Raw genomic sequence first — 21149 nt, forward strand, 5'->3', positions numbered from 1 at the left:
CCAAGTCCTAGCATCGTGGACACAGGCCTTTAGAGAGCAACCCTTCAGTCCCAGTCTACAATAGATGATTTAAGTCCTAAGCTTTAAGAAATTGGCCAATCACGGTCAAGTATGAGTAGAATGCGCGACTGTGATTAGTCAATTTCTTAAGGCTTAGGGCTTAAATCTCTATTGTAGACTGGGACTCAGGGTACTTAAGCCCCTCCACCACGACAAGGTAGTACCCGAGGAGGGGATTATCAACAAGAAACTGTGCAATTACATATGTGTATATATAGAAAAATTAACATTGAATGAACATAAATTAGCGTTGCTTTTATTTCGCACTCTCGATCTTGGGACAAAATCAATTTTTTCTATTCACTATTTCATCACTATTCTTATTAGACTTACAAACTTAGTTTCAGTGATGCCATATTGTTCTTTAATTTAGCTTTAGGACTTTTAATAATCGCCCTTCTAACATCCCAACACTTATACGAAAATCCCGCAGAGATTTATACTTCTAGTTATTTTATATCCGTGACACACGCAAGAGTTGCTCCTTGCGGCTGCACCACGTTGCACTTTCTCCACTTGAGATGAACCTGGCACGAGAAAGACACATACACGATAAGACGTTGGGGTCGTTTGAGAGAACAAGAAGAAGGATGAAAAGTGCAACAAGTTTAGCCGCGGAGCACACCCGCAAGTGGACACGTTTGACAGCTCTTTATGTTAGCAGCGACTCCGAAATGCCCAGCTGCAGGCGTGACTGAAAACGTCACCGCGCGCTCTCTTGTTTATACTCGGTGATACGCGGCTCGGCCCAACCGTGTAATGGTCTCCTCCTCGTCGCGCGGAGGCATGCGACGCGATGCACGTGTGTGACATCGTTTCGCCGATACCCGACTCGACTTCCTGGCCGTATCTATGAGAGCTCCCGGCCGCGGAACGGTAAGGAATGAGAGGAAGGAATAAATTACGGGCGGAAGCGCGGTCGGTGCCGCCGAAGGTCGGCGAGACGGTGCCTTTGTTCGCGACGCGAGTGTCTCCCGAGCGACGGCGAGAACGCGCCCAGCTCGCTCCCTCGATGAGGTTTTTCCTCTCGAGTCGTCCGCCCGCGTCACGGCGACCGAGTAAACAGCCGCGTCGGCGAGTTTGAGGTTAGGACGTCGAATTAACCTCTGCGACGCGACAAGTGGAATATTCCTCCTAGATTCGTGCCAAAACAATTTAACGAAGCTGTACTTGCTATATTACGCCTGTGTCAGGTATAACAGCGTTTCCTTTTCTTTCTTTCCTTCTTTGAGAAACAATTCCTGCGTGTTTGTATGACACAGCGAGAAGACTCTCAAGTGAGATCTGCGAGGAGATCCAAGAGGAAAGAGTCAAGCAAAACGCTTTTTTTCCCTAATTTTTTATTTCCCTGCGAGTTCTTCGTCCATTGAGTTGCAGAAGGATGCACAGCGAATGATATCGCGATGTGAAGATAAACGTTTTTAAAACTAATATGACGATTTAGATTGCGTCAAGATTAAACAGAGATCACTCGAGATAATCTATAATTTGCGTCAGATTTCAGGATAGAATTCTATTTATAATTTTGTACGTTGCGTATTTTGATGTAAGTTTGATTCCAAATATATTTTATATTTCCACTTCTTTTAATACCTTTGTTTTACACGGCACATAAATTGTAAATGAAGTTCTATTCTAGATTCCAAATTGTCGAACATTCGTTCGAGCTTCGTTCGAGGTGTGAGCTTGGTACAAAATTCACAGTTAATTTGTCTATTTGTATTATACTGAGTTTTAATATTAAACGTGACACAGGACAAAAATGGATGTGCATTCCGTCTTGATCCGATACGCTATCAGCTGTGATTCAGTCTGGAAAATTGTTTATGGAAGAGCACGTCGTATGTGTGACAATACATGTACATGATAATACACGTATTATAAGGCTGAAGATCAGACATTGCATCTTATCATTCAGACATATCAGTATATAATAACATAACCCACTAATAATGTCCTCATCGTTAAACGTTGCAAGTCGCAAATTAATTGTGCAATTTTAATTAATTCCAACACAATTCCAACACTAAAACCGAAAATTGCGTAAAATCTTCATTTCTTTCATGATGGGAAACGCAGATTTCCGTTATAAAAAGAAAGTTCTTCGTTATAGAAAACGAAATACATATGTTAATTGCTACGTTCTGTGTATTTCCGCACGTGCAGAAATTGCGGTATAATTTATCATAGTTTTGTAGCTGTGTAAACTGTTATCAATATTTTTGCAGATACTCCATCGTATGCAAGTTGTTTTGAAAAGTGTGTTGATTAATAGACACAATGAATATATTATAATAATAAGATACACTTTTGGATTATTACTGGCAACCTAAAGACATTTATCATGTTTTCAAGAAACACTTTTATTCTTAATTTTTGAGAATATCGCAACGATCTCTGATACGTTTGTCATAAGAAAGGCTAAATATTAAAAGCTTGCTTACAGTGTAGAAAACTGAAGCAAGTGGTTATTGCTGTCCATTTCTACTGAACTAATGTGCAAATATTTGCTACATATATGCCATTTTCTTGCAGGTCGACATTACGGCGACGACATCAACAGCATACCCGAAGAATGACGGAAGATGAGAGGCAAATTAGGATGGCCGCTGAAGCTATACTAAGTGGCTCTATCAACTCGCAAAGGAGTTCGGTTACACAGCATAGCATGGCGAGAACGCCAGATATCGTTCTCGGCGAAGATCTAATTGCAGGAGCAAGACACAACGGCAGAATGTCGAATGTTAGACGTTTCTTCTGCCTCTTCATCACCTTCGATCTTCTTCTTACATTCCTCATGTGGCTCATTTGTACAATGGTACGCTAGAACCCGCGATATTATCTAAATGTTCAATCAATCGTCGAAAACCTGATCTTGCCCAAGTATTTTTGATCTTGATAATAGAGGGAAGTCCCCTAGTACGAAATAGGCTCCTAATACGAAATGGCGGAATTTCTGTTAAATTAATACGCATCATCTGTTGATTCCACCATGGATTTATTGCCCTTGGCGCGAAATCTGTTTAGTAGCAAATTCATTGTTACATCGTATAATCGCAGTGAAAAAAGATTTGTAATTGAATTTGGGTGTTGAAAACTTGCAGTCTCATATTAGAAACCTAACTCATAATAGGGGACTTTCTTCTACACGTAGTTTGCTTGGTTTCATTGATCACAATAGCAACGCATTTGTAAATAAAACATCTTTTGCTACATATTTTCGTTAGCGTATTACTCATTAATGAAAAAAGTACACTACATTTATCGTGTATCTTTGTAAAAGGTTTTAAAAATTATTTGCAGATTGCAGGTGAAAGTTTAAGTGTAGCTTTCATAGATCAGGTGATACACTATCATATAAAGACGTCTTTGTTTGACATTGTAGTAAGTATATTCTATCAGTCATTAGTAATGAGTTTAATAACGAAATGACGACAGTGACATTTAGTTCGTCATAATTTTTCATTATTCACTGGGAGCAGAGATTTTACGGATTTCATCTCCTCAGATGGCAGCGATTTGCAGGTTCACGGTCTTGTTGCTCTTTTACGCGCTACTGTATCTCGATCATTGGATTATCGTAGCTGTGAGTATAGTTATTATTTGAACATCTTCGTGTAAAAGAAAAATTTTCTTATAACAGATGTTTAAACGACGAAGCAAATAAAACAGAGTTAAATACTTTCATCTCGATTACAGACTTAATTAAAAAACACATATACATATATGTGATATAAAGAGTAATTTTTGTATTTTACAGATATCAACTGCCACAACATGTGCCTTTTTAATTGCCAAAGTTTTCCTTTTCGATGTAAGTATTTTTTAAATACTTGTGTATTGTCTTTAATATTATTATTTATTTGACTCATTCAATGCATCACGTTTCCAGTGGAAATCAGCTAACCAACCAGTATTTCAAGTTCTGCTGATCTTGACGTCTTTTGTGTTAGCATGGGCAGAGGCTTGGTTCTTTGATTTTCGCGTGATACCTCAGGAAACTCAAGCAAGAGATTGGATTCGAAGTAAGTAGCCTCTCTTCTGTCAGCATTGTAATTTTTTTTCTTATTTTCAAACCGTTAATCGATAAATAACACGGGATAAAAATAACACTGTAGACTTGAATATTTATGTAGAATCATAAATTGAAACTATTCTCGATAATATAAAGTAATAAAAAGTATAAGAGAGCATTACGCGATTGTCGGTGCGTGAGTAATTTAATCCATATACATTCACTCATATCAAGGATTCGTTTACGAAGATGTAATCTTTGGATATGTAGATAAAATTACTCACACACCGGCAATTGTGTAATTATTCTCACTGTCCTCTTACACTTTTTATTATTTATGTCTCTATTGCTCTAATATTTCACAAGAACATTAATAGCATGCGAAGTGAGGAGTATTATTGAAAGTAAATTTGATATTTAATTTCAATTTTGGCTTTAATTTAAAAATAAAAAAATATCTACAAATTTACGAAATTCACAGGCTTTCCGGATACAGAAAGAACTCCATTATTACAAGGCATTGTTACTCAAGCACGACAGTATGCGGCAAATGTCGATCACATGAATACATTTTTCACACCTGTGGAGTCCCCAACTCATTCTGACGATGAAGACATTCCCAGGAAACAAGGAGACTCGAGTAAGCTCTCAAGATCCAGTGAATTATTTAAGTTCCTAATAAAACTTACACCCGACAAGGTTAGTAGAATTTTTTAGTGAACTTTTTTTATTGCGTTGATTAATTTATAACAGGCATTCAAGGAAAAAAGAGATATATGTTCCATTGTACCTTGACTTTAGTTATTGTTTAACATTAATTGCTTTTGGTTGGACGCAATATTTATATACTGTATTAGTGAGTATTTTAATGACTCAATAACTCTTAAGCCCACTTTACACGATCTATAATTCGCGACAGAATTCAAGATAGAATTCTGTTTTATAATTTCATATATTAAATTGACATATGTTTGTAGATTAGGTTAGTGTAGGTTATAACATTTACATATGGATGAGGCCCGTTTTCCCGGCCGATTGGACACAAATACAGCAATCAATGCTTAAGGTTTTTCATCAGACCAGATACAATTAATCAATCACGCATTTTCATGCACTACACATATTTGATGCATCTTTTCTATTTACAAAATTGGAGCATTATAATTATAATTCTGATTGTTCAAATGTTTTCTGTATTAAGTACACGATACATAAAAATTTAAAAATGGAATTCTGTCTCGAATTCTGTTGCGAATTATAGATCGTGTAAAGTGGGCCTTAGAAAGTTTGGTAATATACACGATATTAAAGGAAAAGAGTCCAGGTCTTTAAGAGCAGATAATATTTGTGAAATGGAGCATACGAGTTCCAGTAAACATGGACTAAAAAATTAATATTTTCGAATATATAAACACTTTCATATATCAAGTATACACATACATATATGATAAAAATATATGTTCAATATCAAGTCTATTTCTCTGTCTATAACAATTCTTTAAAAAATATCTTTTCAAACAGTAAGCGATAAGTGATGTTGGTGGGGAGGCACAGGCAGTATTACGGGAGTAGCAAAGTAAAAAGACGTTCGTGAAACATGCTATCTTTAGTTGATTATAAAACTTATTCGCGCAAAGCAGCTAGATGAGTGGCTTGTGTTAAACCATTTTTCTTGTGCACTTTCTCACATTAAATTTTAATCTTTAAATACATTTGATTAAGTGTGGTTTACATAATGTTAGTAATCGTTCATTTTATTCAGTCAGTTATACGTCCCTTTTTCTTGGGTGATGCCTTGAAGTATTTACCTATAGAGACTAATTGGTGCATAAAGGAAAGATTGATAGGATACTCAGCATTCAATAAAATACTTGTAGTGAGTTATTTCATCTACTTATTATTAGCTTTGTGATATCAGATCGATTTGTCTTCTGTTCAAATTTGAAAATAATTATAAAATATAATTGTGAAGAAAAATTTATGTAAGTATGGAATTTAATTAATCAAGGTACAATGAAATATTTTACGCATTATATACACGGACGCTATTTTATTTTAACTATATGTACATTTGTTAAAATACTGGATTCGTAAGAGAATTAAGAGAATTTTGCATGAATAAACTAAATAGATAAAACTAAATTTTTGCAACTTTACGATTTTATTACAAATAATGTGTATATCATGTATTGTTTATTAATTCTATTCAGATAAGTGTTAAATGTGACTTCATCTAAAATTCATCTGTGTACTGTGACCGAGTCGCGTATTGTAAGTAATTGTAAGTCACGAGAAAATGAATAATCTTCGCCTTTTAATGTTTTAAAAAGTAAGAAAATAAAGCAAAGTGAAAAAATAAGAAAAAAAGAAATTAGAGAATATAATATTGTTATTAATATTTTTTTAATAGAATGTTATAAAGTAAGAAAGTATTATGTAGTTCTATAAGATCATAATGAATTAAAAGAAAGGAAGAGGTGAAAAATTGTTCAGTGATGAAAAATTTGCATGTTATACTGTATAGATACGTATTGCACATAGCAACCTATACACAGTTACGATAGCTTGTACTTGTTGGTTTACACGTCGTCGTTAAAATTCTTTACAAATAACGAATCAATCATTATTTTATGTTGAAATTAACGTATTTAAATATCTAAAAGTCTGCGTCAATGAATTAAAAAAATAATTCAAGTTTTAAGAAAATTAAATTTTTATCAAGTTTATCACAAGAATATTTGAATATTTACTGTAGCCGAGATACGACAATAGATACAACGTTTTGATTTACTTGAGGACAAAGAATATTATTTGTGTCCCCGAAACGCGTGTACTCATTATCGATTAATGTCTCGTACATTCGTACTGAACGCATTTCAAATTATCGAGTGCACGCGCACTAAATTGTAATCAAAGAAATACACTCGTCAGTTATATTTTTGCAAGCGCAACAAATCGGTCGTATTACTTATCGTTAACGCAATAACAGGTCGGAAGATCAAGCGTGCACTTTTATTCACTTTTATTTATGATTATAATGATATGACGTTTTAACTACAGTTTAGAACAACAATAATATCTATAATATTTCTGTTCCAATTTCCATTCCAATACAAAGAGATACTTATTAAACATTTAAATATTAATTAAGCAGGTTTAATTAATTAGGATCTTTTATGTGTGTTTTTTTTAGATCAATGAGTATAAAACCAAGGCATCTAACATACTACAAAATTGTCATGACTTGTTAACATCTAAAGAATGGAAAGACCCAATTCTGACAAACGACGGCGATGAGGTGTCCTGCATGCAGCTTCCACCAGAATGGAAAGTAGACGGAAAAGTCCTAAAGATCACGGTAAGCTGCATTGTAGTGTAAATTAAGGATATATCAATTTACAAAATGCCAAATTTTTGGCAATGAAGAAATGTTCTCATTTTATAAACAATTAAACCGATTTAATTAACATTTAAGGGTATCGTCGACGCACCTGCTAGCCTACTGATAGATTTATTATATGATAATATCGAGGAACAAACTTTATGGAATAAACTCGTGACAGAATCGATAAAACTACAGGTCAGTAAAACTAGTTTTTTTTTACCGCCTTCTTTCCTACTGTAATACTTTGTTATATTGATAGTATAATTTATTTTTAACAGAATATTGACGAAAACACGGATATTGTTTACCAAGCAACAAGTCCTTTCGGCGGCGGGCTCATTACGGCACGAGATTTCGTTATTTTAAGACATCGTAAGAAGTGTGGCAATTACTATATCTCTGGTGGTGTATCGGTTACTACCGAGTCAGTTCAAATTCGCCCAAACGTGACAAGGTGAGACCCTCAAGTATATATTTTATAATAAGAAAATAAAAACAGCAAGAGGAACAACAAGGCTATTAGCTATTATTTTAAATGTTTTCTTCAAGGGGTGAAAATGGTATAAGCTGTTTCGCAACAGAGGAATTACCCGACGAAATTAATAAATGTCGTTTCACATGGATTCTGAATACAAATTTCAAAGGTTGGATACCACAAACCGTCGTGGATAAATCTGTATCTACTGGTCTGGTAGAGTTCATGACATATTTAAGGGAATTTTTGAATGATATGCAAAAACCGTCAATTTAGTACAGTGTTGCTCATAAAACTGTATTACTTACTTGCTTTTTATGCATTATGTTAGATTTATGTATTTTTTTTTCTATTCAGTATACATTGACATACGGAAAGAAAAAGAAATATTAAAATTTACATTATTATTAACGTGATAGAATATGTTTTATAATGATTCGGAAGTGTATCTTTCAAAAAATTTAAAACACTTCGAGTGTCATACAATTCCCAAGTGAGTAGCATTTAAGAAAAAAATAGAATTTATTTACTAGTGATTGAAGTCAACTTTATGAAATGGTTATAATTTTACAATTTATATAAGAGTATGTTCCAATTACATTTGTAAATGAATTAGTCTCCCCAATATTTTTAATGTAAAAACTTTCTTGATATCAGCACATGAATTATCTACATACTATGTAGCTTTATTTTCAAAATTGTACGCTATTTTTGTCACCTAATTTCATTTCCAGACGTAGTAGACGAACGACAAAGGAACATACCTGGTCTGTTCTAATCATCCTTTCCTTTATAAAGCATGTAGTAATAATTAAGAACTATACATATATTATGTGCTTTTTATAAGTGCCTACGAGTGTTCGGTTAAGTATCTTTCGACGTATAATGTACATAACATCACAAATATGACATATGTATGTGTTTAATATGCGCAATGGCATCTCGCATGCGTGTATCATATATCACGCAACAATATATATATATATATAAAACTTTGTTTTCTTTTTTTTAACGCATTTGTTTCGATATTATGTACGGTTCGTTAGTTTTTCGCTTCCTTCAATTTTATGAATTTCAGTAAAGCCTAACGTATTGATAAGGTATATGTAACGTGCATTTAAATGAAACATGCAGTCATTAAATGAATGTCGTTGAGATTAATAAGATGTGCGTTTGAACAATTTCGTACAATTAATGAGAATGAAAAAACGCACACTATTTTCGTAGGTTTAATCAGGCGTATTTTATTTTCGTGAAAATTGCGGAAAACAATTCTACGTTTATTCCTGATCATTTTTTCATTCAATTAGCTTTAGGTCAGTGATATGAGTGATAATATAATAATAGAATGTCCGCCTGGTCCGATAGCGTTTAATTGTGCAATTTTGAATGATACGATATGTTTATACGGAGATAAAACGTAATGATAATTTGTGAGCACGCTTCCAAGTTCGAGGAATCTTTTGCCCTATTTACGTCATCTCCGTTCATGTGATTGATATGTAATTTTGTTACCTAGTGTATAACAAACGCAGAATGTTATGGAATAAATGAATTTATTAGAAAGAATAATGATAGAATGATATATTAGAAAGAAGAGCAATGCAGTGATGACATGTTGATATTTATCGATACTTTCCAAAAAAAATGAGCTGTTTTTTTTAACTGAGGAGACAACCTTAAACGAAAGTCAATTGGCCTATTTTACCGTAATTTAAGGAATTAAGAGTGTTATATAATTTTATAATTTATTAGAAATTTGTTAAATTTGAAACAGAAAAGGAGAGACAGAGAAAGAGCGTGTATGTGTGTGTGTGAGAGAGAGAGAAGATAATATCTTAAACCACGAGTCAAAAGGTTAATTTCATTTACCGAGTGTGTATATATAAATATATAAATAAGTATATTAATAGTTACACGATCTCATAAGATCGAAAATACTATAATAATGTTATTTTTAAGCTCTTCAATGTATAATGTATCTCGATTTTATACACAACGTATCCATCTAATCAAACATCTTCTCGTTTTTAGACATTTCACGCGTTATGATCTACTCTTGTAATTTAAAAAAGACTGCATGAATTTTGACATATGACTATACCACCTAGCGACAGAGCATGCGTACGTTTAGATGTCTTTAAAAAAAAGGAAAGATATAAATACTATTTTATTTATATATGTTCGTAATACTATATACAAAATAGCAATGTGTATTAAGGTTTTGTATGTATCGTTTATCGTTTATGTATGTCGCACGTGCAAAGTACACATCTTGCATGTTTCCTGTGGAGATACCTGCGCGACTACGTGGTACTACGTTAAATAGGTCAACGATGTGTCTCGGCAAGGTAGACTAAGGATAGAATGATCCAAGATGATTTTATATAAGTTCGACTGGGATTCGAATGTAAAGATTTTTAGTCCTAGGTCAATAAATGCGAAGGAAGATCGCGTGCCGTGTTGTTTTTCTCTTCGCGTCAAACCCCCCCGTCTTAGATAAGCGCAACGAAATAATAGCGGCGTTAGTCTCCGTTTATCTGCAATCGTGTAAAGTTCAGCCGTTCTTGGGGCGCATAAATTATTGGGCACCTACCATTACTCGCTGATTGTTAAATGTCCAAATATGCGCGCGCCACGAGTGTACGGCGCACGAGAATGGAGAGGAAGATTAATGACAAAACGGATAGAAGCGGTAATTGCGGTAAATCCGTGTACTCTAGTATGCATTAATTAACATGATTATATGGCGACCCGTACCGATATTGCCTCACAATAATATTACACAACATAATTAAGCTCGTCGCGTCGTATTCTGCATATCAAAGTATCGCAAGAATTTAATTTCATTGAATACATAAATACGTTGCATTATATTACGTGTCAAATAACAGTTAATACACTCACGGCTAATATGGTAGAGTATTTACAGAAGTTTTCGTATATGAAAATACCGAAAAATTCGAGATTACTTTGATACTATTGAGAAAACTATGGAAGAAGTTTTCGAAACAAATAACACGAATTGTTTTCCAAGTTTGACAAAACTATTTCATATTGATAAGAAATATATAAAGGCGATTTTTAAGGGTTGTAAGTACCTTGGGATTATAAAATGTTGAATATTAAACGGCGGAAATTCAAAATCTGTCGTTTGACTAGCTGTTCCATGGCAACCAGATAATACCTTGGTTTATTAGCACGCAGCCGCTTTGAATTTCTCGATATCGAGAGCTAATTTTCTCGTAATTCAAAGCTCGATACGGCTCGTTTCATTACCGCCTATGCGGCAGAGAAATGCAAGTTCAGCTCGCACTCGCCCACAGTTCTGACACAGCGTTAAAGTTCGGCGTGTCATGTAATTTTCACGTCCAATCCTTTTAATTCGCAACGTTCATGAATTTGTTACCCTCGTTCACTTTATTACGTCACAAAGTTATAACAGGCTTTATCTCAGTTTTTGATGAATTTCTTATGCGGCTAAACAAGGGGTTAATATAAGGAGCCCATGGCGCGTAAGATCATCATTTATCTCAACACGCTCTCCTTTTGTTTCTCGAAATTAAATTAATTAAACGGCGTAATGGGTACAGAATGCGCCAATTATTCGGTGAATTTCAGACACAAACAATTAGGATTAATATATGTGTGATTCCTTTTGAAAGAGACCTATAGAATGCATGTATTTCTCAATGTTTCAGCGCGAAATATCAACGAAATGTTCGCGGCATAGATATACGAATTACAGTTAATTTTGCAATAATTCAGCCTGAAAAATAACACATTCCCTCCGTTCCGCATGTGCCCGAAAAATTCGGCAAAATCGTGCGACTGATTAACTTGACAATTATTTAACACTTAGTACATACGCGTATCTGTTGTAATCGAATGACATATCGGGGTAGACGAGAATTCACGATTACCATTCCAGTCATAAGGTTCATGTATGTCGATTATTGCGAGTTTACGAGACGCGCGTGTATAACAATTGGCTTTTGTCGCGCGTAAGGCGCAGCCTGTAAGAGTGAAATTGTTCAGCTTCTCAAACGTCATTCGCGATTTCTCCCGTGCGTTTCGGCGCGTAATTGAACAGCTCGTACATGTTATCAAAAAATCACCTTGTTGACACAGTTTAGCAACTCGTAATAGAATGTATATTCCCTGGATGCGACGACGGCGAAAATTTCAAAAATCGCCCTTTGATGTCATTTCCTAGCAATTATTTCGCTTACGCTTCTACAAAGGGGCTCGTCGACGCGAGGGACTAAACAAAATATGCAAGTGCGAAAGACATTACATGCGCGTGATCTTGACAGTTGTTTTTTCGCAACGTCATTAATCCTAGCGCGCATTGTGATGTTTGCAACGGACGATGATATTAAAAATACGCAGCTCTCGTTTTATATTAAATTTTCATTGTATATTTCTTTTTGCAGTTTCACAATGGCTCCTTCATAACAGCCCTGGCTGAGGTAATATTTTTCGCGATAAATTTAAAAATATGAAATATTAGGTGTACAAATGAATGATACAAATTTTTCAGCTACATTAAAGATTTGTTTTAAAAGAAAGTAAGACAAATTTGTCAATCAAAGTATTCGCCGTTGCTTTCTATAACTTTAAGCCCATCTGTCAGGTAATTGATGAATTCCATCTCGGAAAAATGTTGTGTCTTCGGATATGCACCTTATCCGTTGCCATTTTCGACTTTACGAAACTGAATAATTTTTGTGGCTATGTTCCGCCATACTAAATATAATTTTTCATAGCTACGTGTCAACGCTACATAATCTTAAAAGAGCGGAAAACTCAGATTATTTGAAACTTATTTTCTTAGTCGCTTAAAAAAGTTTGGATTATTCATTTGTACACCTAATATTTAGACACTAACGCGCTGTCACGGCTCGTAGTCCTTTGTTCCATTAAATTTCTGTTTATCACATTTGAGCCGTACGAATTTTAATTCACAACAATTGTTCGTCGCCAATTGATTGAATAACTTTATTCATTTGAAAACGACCCGATCAGAGAAAGGTGTATTTTTAAACGAGCCTCTCGCAGAAGGAAATATTTGCTTCCCGACATTCTACAGTCAATAAGTTGGCAATGAAGGAAGTAATTTTTCAAGATGCACTCCGTAAAGCTGCATTTATTTCATATCGCGCGGCTGCAGCGAAATAAACAACTCCAACGCGACGGAAAGCTCGAGGGGGAAAACGGGTCCGCTGACAAAGGCTAACGTAGCGTGCAAAGGGAAGGAACTCTTCAATTAGTAAAATGAAAGCTCAAAGGAAAATGAAAGTGGAGCAAAACACGGTGAAAGGCCGACGTTTCGGAAGTTGATTAGACGGGAAGCGAGGGCGGCCGCGCGATAAAATCGAGATCCACGCCTGTCCATTAACGCGTGGATCTATTATCGCATCGTTATCATTATCGTATGTGCTGTCACGGATATTACGTCGACGAGCGTAGCGACGGAGCGTACGGTTCCCTAATTCCAGTTTAGCAAACGCGCGCGGCTATTTTGCATTTTGATTTACGGAAGGGAGGAGAGAGAGAGACGTTCTTCCCGCGTTTTGCCGCAGCGAATACCGGTTAGAGCGGAACTGGCCGGAGTGCAGCTGAACCTGCAGGCCGCTCCGGCCGCGCCAAGCACTTACGAAACGAGCCGTATCCGAGCTTTCAATTGCGGAGAATTTCAGAGCCGCCGATATCGAGAGACGCAATGCGGCTGTGCATTAATGAAACCAAGGTATTGGCCCGTTATAGCCGTGGAGCAGGCAAACCTTGACAAACGCGAGTCGCGTTCGCGCCGCGTAACACTCGACGGTTTAGATCGCACCTTTTCCAGCTGCGATAAAAGTGTTCCGGTCACAAAGGGCTGGGTAGAAATAATTCTCCTTTTTTCGTCAGATGTCGCGTCGAGATACTCTTATCTCACCTCGACATTTCGCACGAAAGACTTTTCTTCCCCCCCGGAGATGCCTGGATAGAAAATCTCGCATTTGGATAAAAACGGGACGCTCGCGGCTCCCGAGAATCGCTTGCTCCATGGCGGCGCGGGGGATTTTCGCGCGGGCGGACGGCTGCAGGGGCAGCATCCGTGCGGAGCAGGTGGCGCTGACGCAGGGGCCGGAGATCGCGGCGGGCGAGCCGAGCCAGTCGGTTCCGCGCTTCACGCGTGTGCGCATCTCGCGCTGTGTTTTCAACGTGCCGTCTCGCAAACCAGCGGGCCCGTGCAGCCCCGAGAGAAAGGGAGACGGTAGACGCGTGACGGGCGGAGAGGAGAGGAGAGGACGCTCATCGGCGTCCGCGGGTTGCACTCGCGCGCGGCAATTAAATCGGCGTGCGTGCGCGCGGGCGCGCGAGCGCGCGCGCGCGGGCGGCCGCTCCGATTCAATCCGCCGCGTTTCTCTTTCTCCCGCGGGGTTTTTTCCACGTCCGCGGGCACCGACACGAGGCGCCGCCGGCCGGGGACGATGAGGACGGCGAGGACGTGAGAGCGGCGCGCACCTGGAGTCCGATACGCGGCGCGATGGCGCGGAAATGGTAAATACACCGCCGCTCGTCCTCTCTCCCGGTCGCGAGGCTAAGGCGACCCTGTTCTCTCTCTCCCTCGTCCCGTTCTTCCCGCTTTTCCGTCACTTTTACCGCTCGCGTTCCCCGCTGACACGCGTCCGCCGGTTTACGGCCACCCTCTCGCCCTTCGATCGCGCCCGCGGTAGTGCCCGATTCACCGCCCGCGCGCTCTCTCCTCGTCGGCGCCCCGTTACGTTTTATGCCGCGAGCGCCCGTGCCTCGCGGTGCGTATCCGCGATTTATCCTCGCTCTTCAACTGTCGAACGAGCGGCGAGCCGACTCGAACGCGGGCTCGACGCCGACGGCTCGGCGGGGAGTTACGGGAGAGCCGTGGATACACGGGGTGTTTACAGTTCTTACGGGAAGCGGCAGCGTCGTTCAGTGCCCATCTACAATAGATATCTGAATCCCCAAGTCTTAAGAAATTGACTATTCACAGCCGCGTGTTCTACCCGCACTTCGGCCGTGATTGGTGAATTTCTCAAGGCCTGGGGCTTGGAATCGTAGACGGACACTTGCGCGGGGCGTCTACGACGAGAGCCTTTCAGGCCTGGTTTTCCACTTTCTGGTTAGTCGAGTCTCTGTCTCTTCTTAGATAACAACGCGGCAAGAGGTGGGGAGTCGATTAACTTCTAGTCAACAGTTAGGCCCGGTCTACAATGAGTTGTTAGTCAGAAGTCAGAACTATATGTCGGTCCTTTTTCATCCATCCAGAAAGGAGAAGGATCAACATATAGTTCCGACTTCTGACCAACGATTAACAACTCATTGTAGACCAGGCCTTAACCAGAAGATGAAAAGCCGGGCCCGAGGACCTGAGCAGAATGGCTGTCTTATACCTTAAAGGCAGCCTTAAGACAATGTTTTGTGTTTTAAGCCTTCGTCTTGAAGTGACGCGCAATAACTGTCTTACGTTTTAAGACCACAAGACAGCCGTTCTGCTCAGGCCCTAAGACGTAAGATTTAAGAAAGTGTCCTATCGCAAGCGAGTGCGAGAAGAATGAGCGACTGCGAGTGGCCAGTTCCTTAAATCTTGAAGGTCTCATTGTAGACGCCGCATTAAAGTGGCGAGACAGCACCAACCGAAAGCAATTCCTTTCAACCTTTTAACGCCATTTCTCGCTCGAATCCCCGCGCGATTTTGGGACTCTTTTCTAACGTGGAGTCAATCAAATTTCGAATAATTCCGCGGTCGACTATTCTTCTTCGTGATTCGACTGCGGCAGGTCGCTCTCTTGAATCTTACGTCTCGGGGCCCGGTTTTTCATTTTCTGGTTAGTCGATTCTCTGCCCCTTCTTAGGTAACAACGCGGAAAAGGGTGGAGGTCGATTAACTTCTGGTTGACAGTTAACCAGAAAATGAAAAGCCGGGCCTGAGACGTAAGATTTAAGAAAGTGACCTATCGCAAGCGAGTGCGAGAAGAATAAGCGACTGCGAATCGTCATTTCCTTAAATCTTAAAGGTCTCATTGTAGACGCCGCATTAAAGTGGAGAGAGAGAGAGAAAGAGAGCGCGCCAACTGAAAGCGATTCTCTTCAACTTGTCAACTTTTCAACGCGATCTCTCGTTCGAATCCTCGCGCGATTTTGGGATTCTTTTCTAACGTGGAGTCAATCGAATTATTCGCAATGTAGACAAAATATCTCCCAATTCACGCGGGAATCGGAAACGGAGCGATACAAGAGAATTATGTACACTCGCGCGTTATCTGGCCATGTTTTGTCTCCATTACGAGTAATCCCAAATCTGATTGACTCCACGTGGAGAAAAGAGCCCCGAAATCGCGCGAGGGTCCCAACGAGAAATCGTTTTGGAAAGCCGACAAGTTTAACGGGTAAATCGCCGACAAGTAGACGTTCAATTTTCTTTTTTATTAATATATGTACATCGCCAATCGCTATTAATACCTCGACCTTGCGCACCGAAACTTCGCCGATGAGTTATTTCCGGGGCGATGTACGCCGAACGTCCGCGTATCAGCTTTTACGTTAAGCCTAATCCATCATTCTTTTCCCCTCCCGGCGATATTACAGGAGGGTTAACCGCGGTCTAGAGAAAAATGGCCCAATTTGAGGAATTATCGCGAAAGATCGCGGGTGATTAAATCATCGTCGGTGCATCCAGTGGTAGCGCAATCAGTTGCTAATATAAACATGCCGCGGTAATCGAGCCAAAGTTTCTTCCAGACCGCTGCAGGAAGCCGTTATTTATTTTTCCATCGTGTGAAAATAATAACGGCCTTCCTTTTGTAATTCAATTCTTATACGAAGCTTCTCTACTCCGCCGTACGACACGACTTCGCGCGTTATCTTGTGCACATACATTTTTTTTTTTTCAGAAAAAATCCATCCCAAATTGGCTAAGAATTTCTCGCGTCGATCGATTCTAAAACAATCTACTCTTGCGGGTATAAACTGAAAATCGCAGCGGTACCTATACTTTAAATCGGTGACTATTCATTAATTGTTTTGTAATAATTCGCTAGGTGACTTTTAGAAAGTATACACGGAGAGAAGTTTTTCCTCCTAACATTTATCCTGAAAATCATGTAATCGTGGAACAACGTGGCGTTTCGAAGAGTTTTGCGAGTCTTTTGAAAGTTTACCGTACATTTTACCAGTAATTATATTCAGTATACACGGGGGAAAAAAATGCTATTGAATTAAACAAAACTGAAGTTGCTTGAAATGAACGTTGACGTCACGGGCTGCCGCAAACAAATAACTCGCTCAATTGTATTTGCTATGGATTGTAATTTTAAGCATTGAACTAAATATCCAGATTATTAAGACAACTGTCTCTTGTTTTTCATTCGTTAATACCGATGTTGTTTCAACGATTCTATTTCCATTACACTGTTCTTGTTGATACAACATCATTTTCTCCCGTGTACATTTTACTAGTAGGAATTTCAAGAAACTAAAAGTTCTTCAAAATGCTATGTTGTCCCGCGATTACATAATTTTCAGGGTAAATTTTAAGAGAAAATTCCTTCCGCGTGTAAAAAGAAGATCCTTTTCTATCGCGAGATTAGATGTTAAGTGAGACAATGATATTAGACTCACGCTTGAAATCAGATCTGCCTCTCGGTTGGTACAAAAACACGGGTCTCACGAATATACGTGTGCGAATAAAATCGACGTAAGCTCCTCCAAAAAGTAGGTAAGGGCTTGAGCGGGAAGATTGTCGTAACCGTTTACGATCCCGTCGTAAGACTTAATCCGCTGTCGAAAGTCAACGCACGAACAATTGTCGTAGACGTATGTCGTATCCGTTGCATCGCGGGGCGGCATGCGACAGTCCTTTGTGCGTTGACTTTCTATTACGTCTTAGGCCAATATTACAGTTGTACGGCACATTTTTCAAGCGTGCTGATTGGCTGCTGAATAGAACATTTCTAGATACTCGACGATTTCACTATCCCGAAGCCAATCGACACGCGTGAAAAATGTGTCGTACGACAAATGTGATATTACACCCTCAGAAAGGATTTCTGTTACCGAGACAAAAATATTCTTGATGCATTTATATTTCTCACAACCTCATTTAGTATAAAAATGGAACAATGTTAAAATAAAATCAATAATTCTTATTCTCCTCTATCGAACTAAAAAAGATTTACTTATTATACTGAGACAAGAGTAACTTTATATATTCTTGCGTTTAGAATAAATTTTCCCCCATCTTACAACGCACGAAGTTGCCACCACGATATTTGACAGAAGACGATACATATAATTTTGTTCTAGATTGTAGAATTTTTCACATAAGATTAGAATATTCCTTTCTCTATAATAAACATGATTGGTGCTATATCGATCCTACTTTATGATACATTCAAGTGTAATTGCATTGGATCCGGAAATTTTTTCTGTGGGTGTACACGAGAGACCCATTTTGTTGACTGAACGTGTAATTTGGTTGTACAAAACGAAAAATATGTTGCCGAGAAAGAAGTTAAATGTTACAACAACTATTTTGCTTCCATGAGTTTATTTGAACAAAATTTAATGGTTGAGATAACAAATTCGTCCATCTCGTCACGTTCTAAATAATTGTTTGTTGCGTGAACTAAATCGTTTAGTTGACTAACATAGAAGGATTCTGCGCATGTTCACTCAGCCAAATTTTCCAACTAAACTTTTTGTTGTATCAACTGAAGGATTTGTTTGCCCGTATCCAAACAAGAAATTCAACTAAATTTTGTACAGCAAAATGGGTCCCTCAGTACAGGCTCGCGACGGAATCGTGAACAGTTACGCTCGTCTTTTCCGCTCGGGTCCTAACGCGGCGAAATTATCCTCGCTCTCAATGATGACGCGGCGCCTTGACGCGACACCCTCGCGCTCGTTCGGCTCGAATCTGAGCAATTAAAATATACCCGGCCGTGCGTTTTTAATTGAATATTCTTCTTTTGTCGGACGCTTAATTGGCGCGCGTTCGAAATTTCGGCCCGCGGTTACACGAAACGGAGCCAATTGCATGTCCTTTGTCAGAGATTCCTTTTAACCTTTGACCTTCACAGAGATGTTATATAGCATAGTAATATATATACATGTATATACGTATATGTATACTCGCGACTTGCGGCGCGATGCCCTCGTTCCGCGACACGAAAGGCAGGATCCCGCGGTTTCGAATGCATTAACATCGGAGCGAGCTTGAAAAAGCGATACAGCCCGCTTTTGCAGCCGCGTTTCCGCAGCTTGATAACTTAGTTTAAAACTACTTCGTATAACTTACGAAAGGGGTCCGGGTCTCACTATCCCATTGTGCAGCTCACCCCCCGACGACATCGCGATTTTCCACGAGTCGCGGTTGAATGCAACGAGTACAGCATCAAAAATCACTGGGCGCGCGTTAAATTTCTACCACGTTCGATCTGGCTTTCAGGATAATTACTAAAAAAAAAAACTGGTACGTTCGACCCGTGAATTCAGGTTACATCTGCTCGATCCCGAATTATTAGAAAACGTGGTTTTATTAGAAATTTTCACGCATTCGCTTTAACGTGAAAAAAAGTACATTTACTTCAAACGTGTGCTCGATGCCGAATCGCAATCGTCAGAAAATGTAGTTATTTAGTTATTATTAGAAATTTATTCACGCACGTTTACTCCTGTGAGAATGGATAAGTTTAGTCGACCTTAACTGGCACGTTAATAAATTAAAAATAAAGAATATACAGTGCGACGTTTGGACCCACGTTCTAAAGAGCACAATTTCAATTTGTTATTTACGTATCCACTTGACAAACCGCGTATCTTTTATTGTACTCGTTACATGTGATTGCGTATCATTTTACACATTACTTTTATTTATCTATGATAAGCGTGTAACTCCGATTATTGGTTTGTTCTCTTTAGAATGCGTGCTTGGTAAGGACCTAAACCCTTGGTCGAAACGTCGCACTGTATACTTTTTATATTTAATTTATTCAACACGTGCCAGCTAAGGTCGACTAAACTTGTCCATTGTCATTTATTACCGGCAACCTAAAGAGATTATCACGTTTTACTCTCTTTGAGTTAAATTCTTCTAATCCGTATACCAAAAAAACTGTGATAATTCAGGTATTCGCGTTATTTAATGTTGATCACCGTCCCCCGATGTTAAGCGAGCGGCGGCGAAGGTTTGCGTATTTCATTCGGCAACCTTAACGGCAATTTTAACGTCGGGACAGATGTTGCTCTAATAAAATTTTCTACCGCGCGTACACCGGGACGAGTTAAGTCCTCCAATTACTATCTCGCAGTCGCGGGGTACAAGGGCTGAATGCTCAATGAGAAAGCGACCTGAATTCGTCGCATTTATTTAAACGCATACGTTAAATACGATTTACACGCTTTGCACTCTTACACGAGCCGATTTCGGCCGGGGAACTTTCATGAGCGCAACACACACAGCGAGCGCGCGCGCGCGAATCTTTCTTCGGCGTCTAAACATAAACCATGACGCCGAGATTCTTCGCGAGTTTCTGCAATCGTACGCGTTACAGGGGAGAGTGCGTTTTTCGCAAGAGTGATAGTCCGCGCGTCCGTCAGGCGTATGGTAAATAGTTGGCGTGCAGTGCCCTTGGGGTTGTCTTCCCGGCGAGCGGGCTATTAATTTAAAGTTGGCCCTCATTCAAAACTAATCTGCCTGGGTCTCGCGAATGAATACTTGTATCCGAAATTTTCGTCCTCTCGCGGGAAATACCCAGGTACGCCCAGAGATAACCGACCGTGCCGGCGCGAGACGCTGACGTATGAGAAACGCCAATTTTTTATGAGCAGTAAAGCGTGATTGTCGGCGGGGATATCGCGTTTCGAGTCGGGCCGCTATCGCTTAACGAATGTAACCGCGCGCGCGGCAATAAAGGCGCACGCAATATCAGAAGCACTGATACGATACGACTGAGCGTAATTTTATCTTTACTAACTTCTTATTCAGTTTTTTTTTTAATAAATACAAACTATACATGTACTGTGGAGATCTTATTAGGCGTACGCCGATAAAAAGGTATCTTAATCGAAAAAAATAGTACTTTAGTCAAGAAAATTATTCATTAGGTGGCACCTAATAGATAAGATTTGCAGTTCTAAGTGTACCACTGCGATTTTTCATTTCGATTCGTTACTTTTTGAGCAACTGT

General features: G+C 39.0%; 2 protein-coding genes across 4 annotated transcripts in view; both read left to right on the forward strand.

The window, feature by feature from the left end:
- Positions 1 to 581: 581 nt before the first annotated feature.
- Positions 582 to 10391, forward strand: LOC105565939 (stAR-related lipid transfer protein 3). Of its 3 annotated transcripts, none has more exons than XM_012019551.1 (11): positions 582 to 936; positions 2596 to 2878; positions 3364 to 3444; positions 3569 to 3646; positions 3821 to 3874; positions 3953 to 4085; positions 4557 to 4774; positions 7269 to 7433; positions 7551 to 7655; positions 7739 to 7914; positions 8010 to 10391. In XM_012019551.1, the coding sequence occupies exons 2-11, from the start codon at positions 2636 to 2638 to the stop codon at positions 8209 to 8211; spliced, it is 1455 nt and encodes a 484-aa protein (XP_011874941.1). In that variant the 5' UTR covers positions 582 to 936; positions 2596 to 2635; the 3' UTR covers positions 8212 to 10391. The 3 variants fall into 3 exon arrangements, with proteins under 3 accessions (XP_011874941.1, XP_011874942.1, XP_011874940.1); XM_012019552.1 differs by lacking the exon at positions 582 to 936 and adding an exon at positions 1093 to 1253; XM_012019550.1 differs by lacking the exon at positions 582 to 936 and adding an exon at positions 2173 to 2234.
- A 3976-nt stretch (positions 10392 to 14367) lies between these two features.
- LOC105565940 (diacylglycerol kinase 1) overlaps positions 14368 to 21149 on the forward strand; it is a 112825-nt gene continuing 106043 nt past the window's right edge. The window contains exon 1 of the mRNA XM_012019555.1: positions 14368 to 14484. The gene's annotated coding sequence lies outside the window, so the exon portion shown is untranslated. The remainder of the gene's footprint in view (positions 14485 to 21149) is intronic.

This window comes from Vollenhovia emeryi, unplaced genomic scaffold (genome assembly GCF_000949405.1).
Source record: "Vollenhovia emeryi isolate VEMERY1.0 unplaced genomic scaffold, V.emery_V1.0 DF939148.1, whole genome shotgun sequence".
Taxonomy (NCBI): domain Eukaryota; kingdom Metazoa; phylum Arthropoda; class Insecta; order Hymenoptera; family Formicidae; genus Vollenhovia; species Vollenhovia emeryi.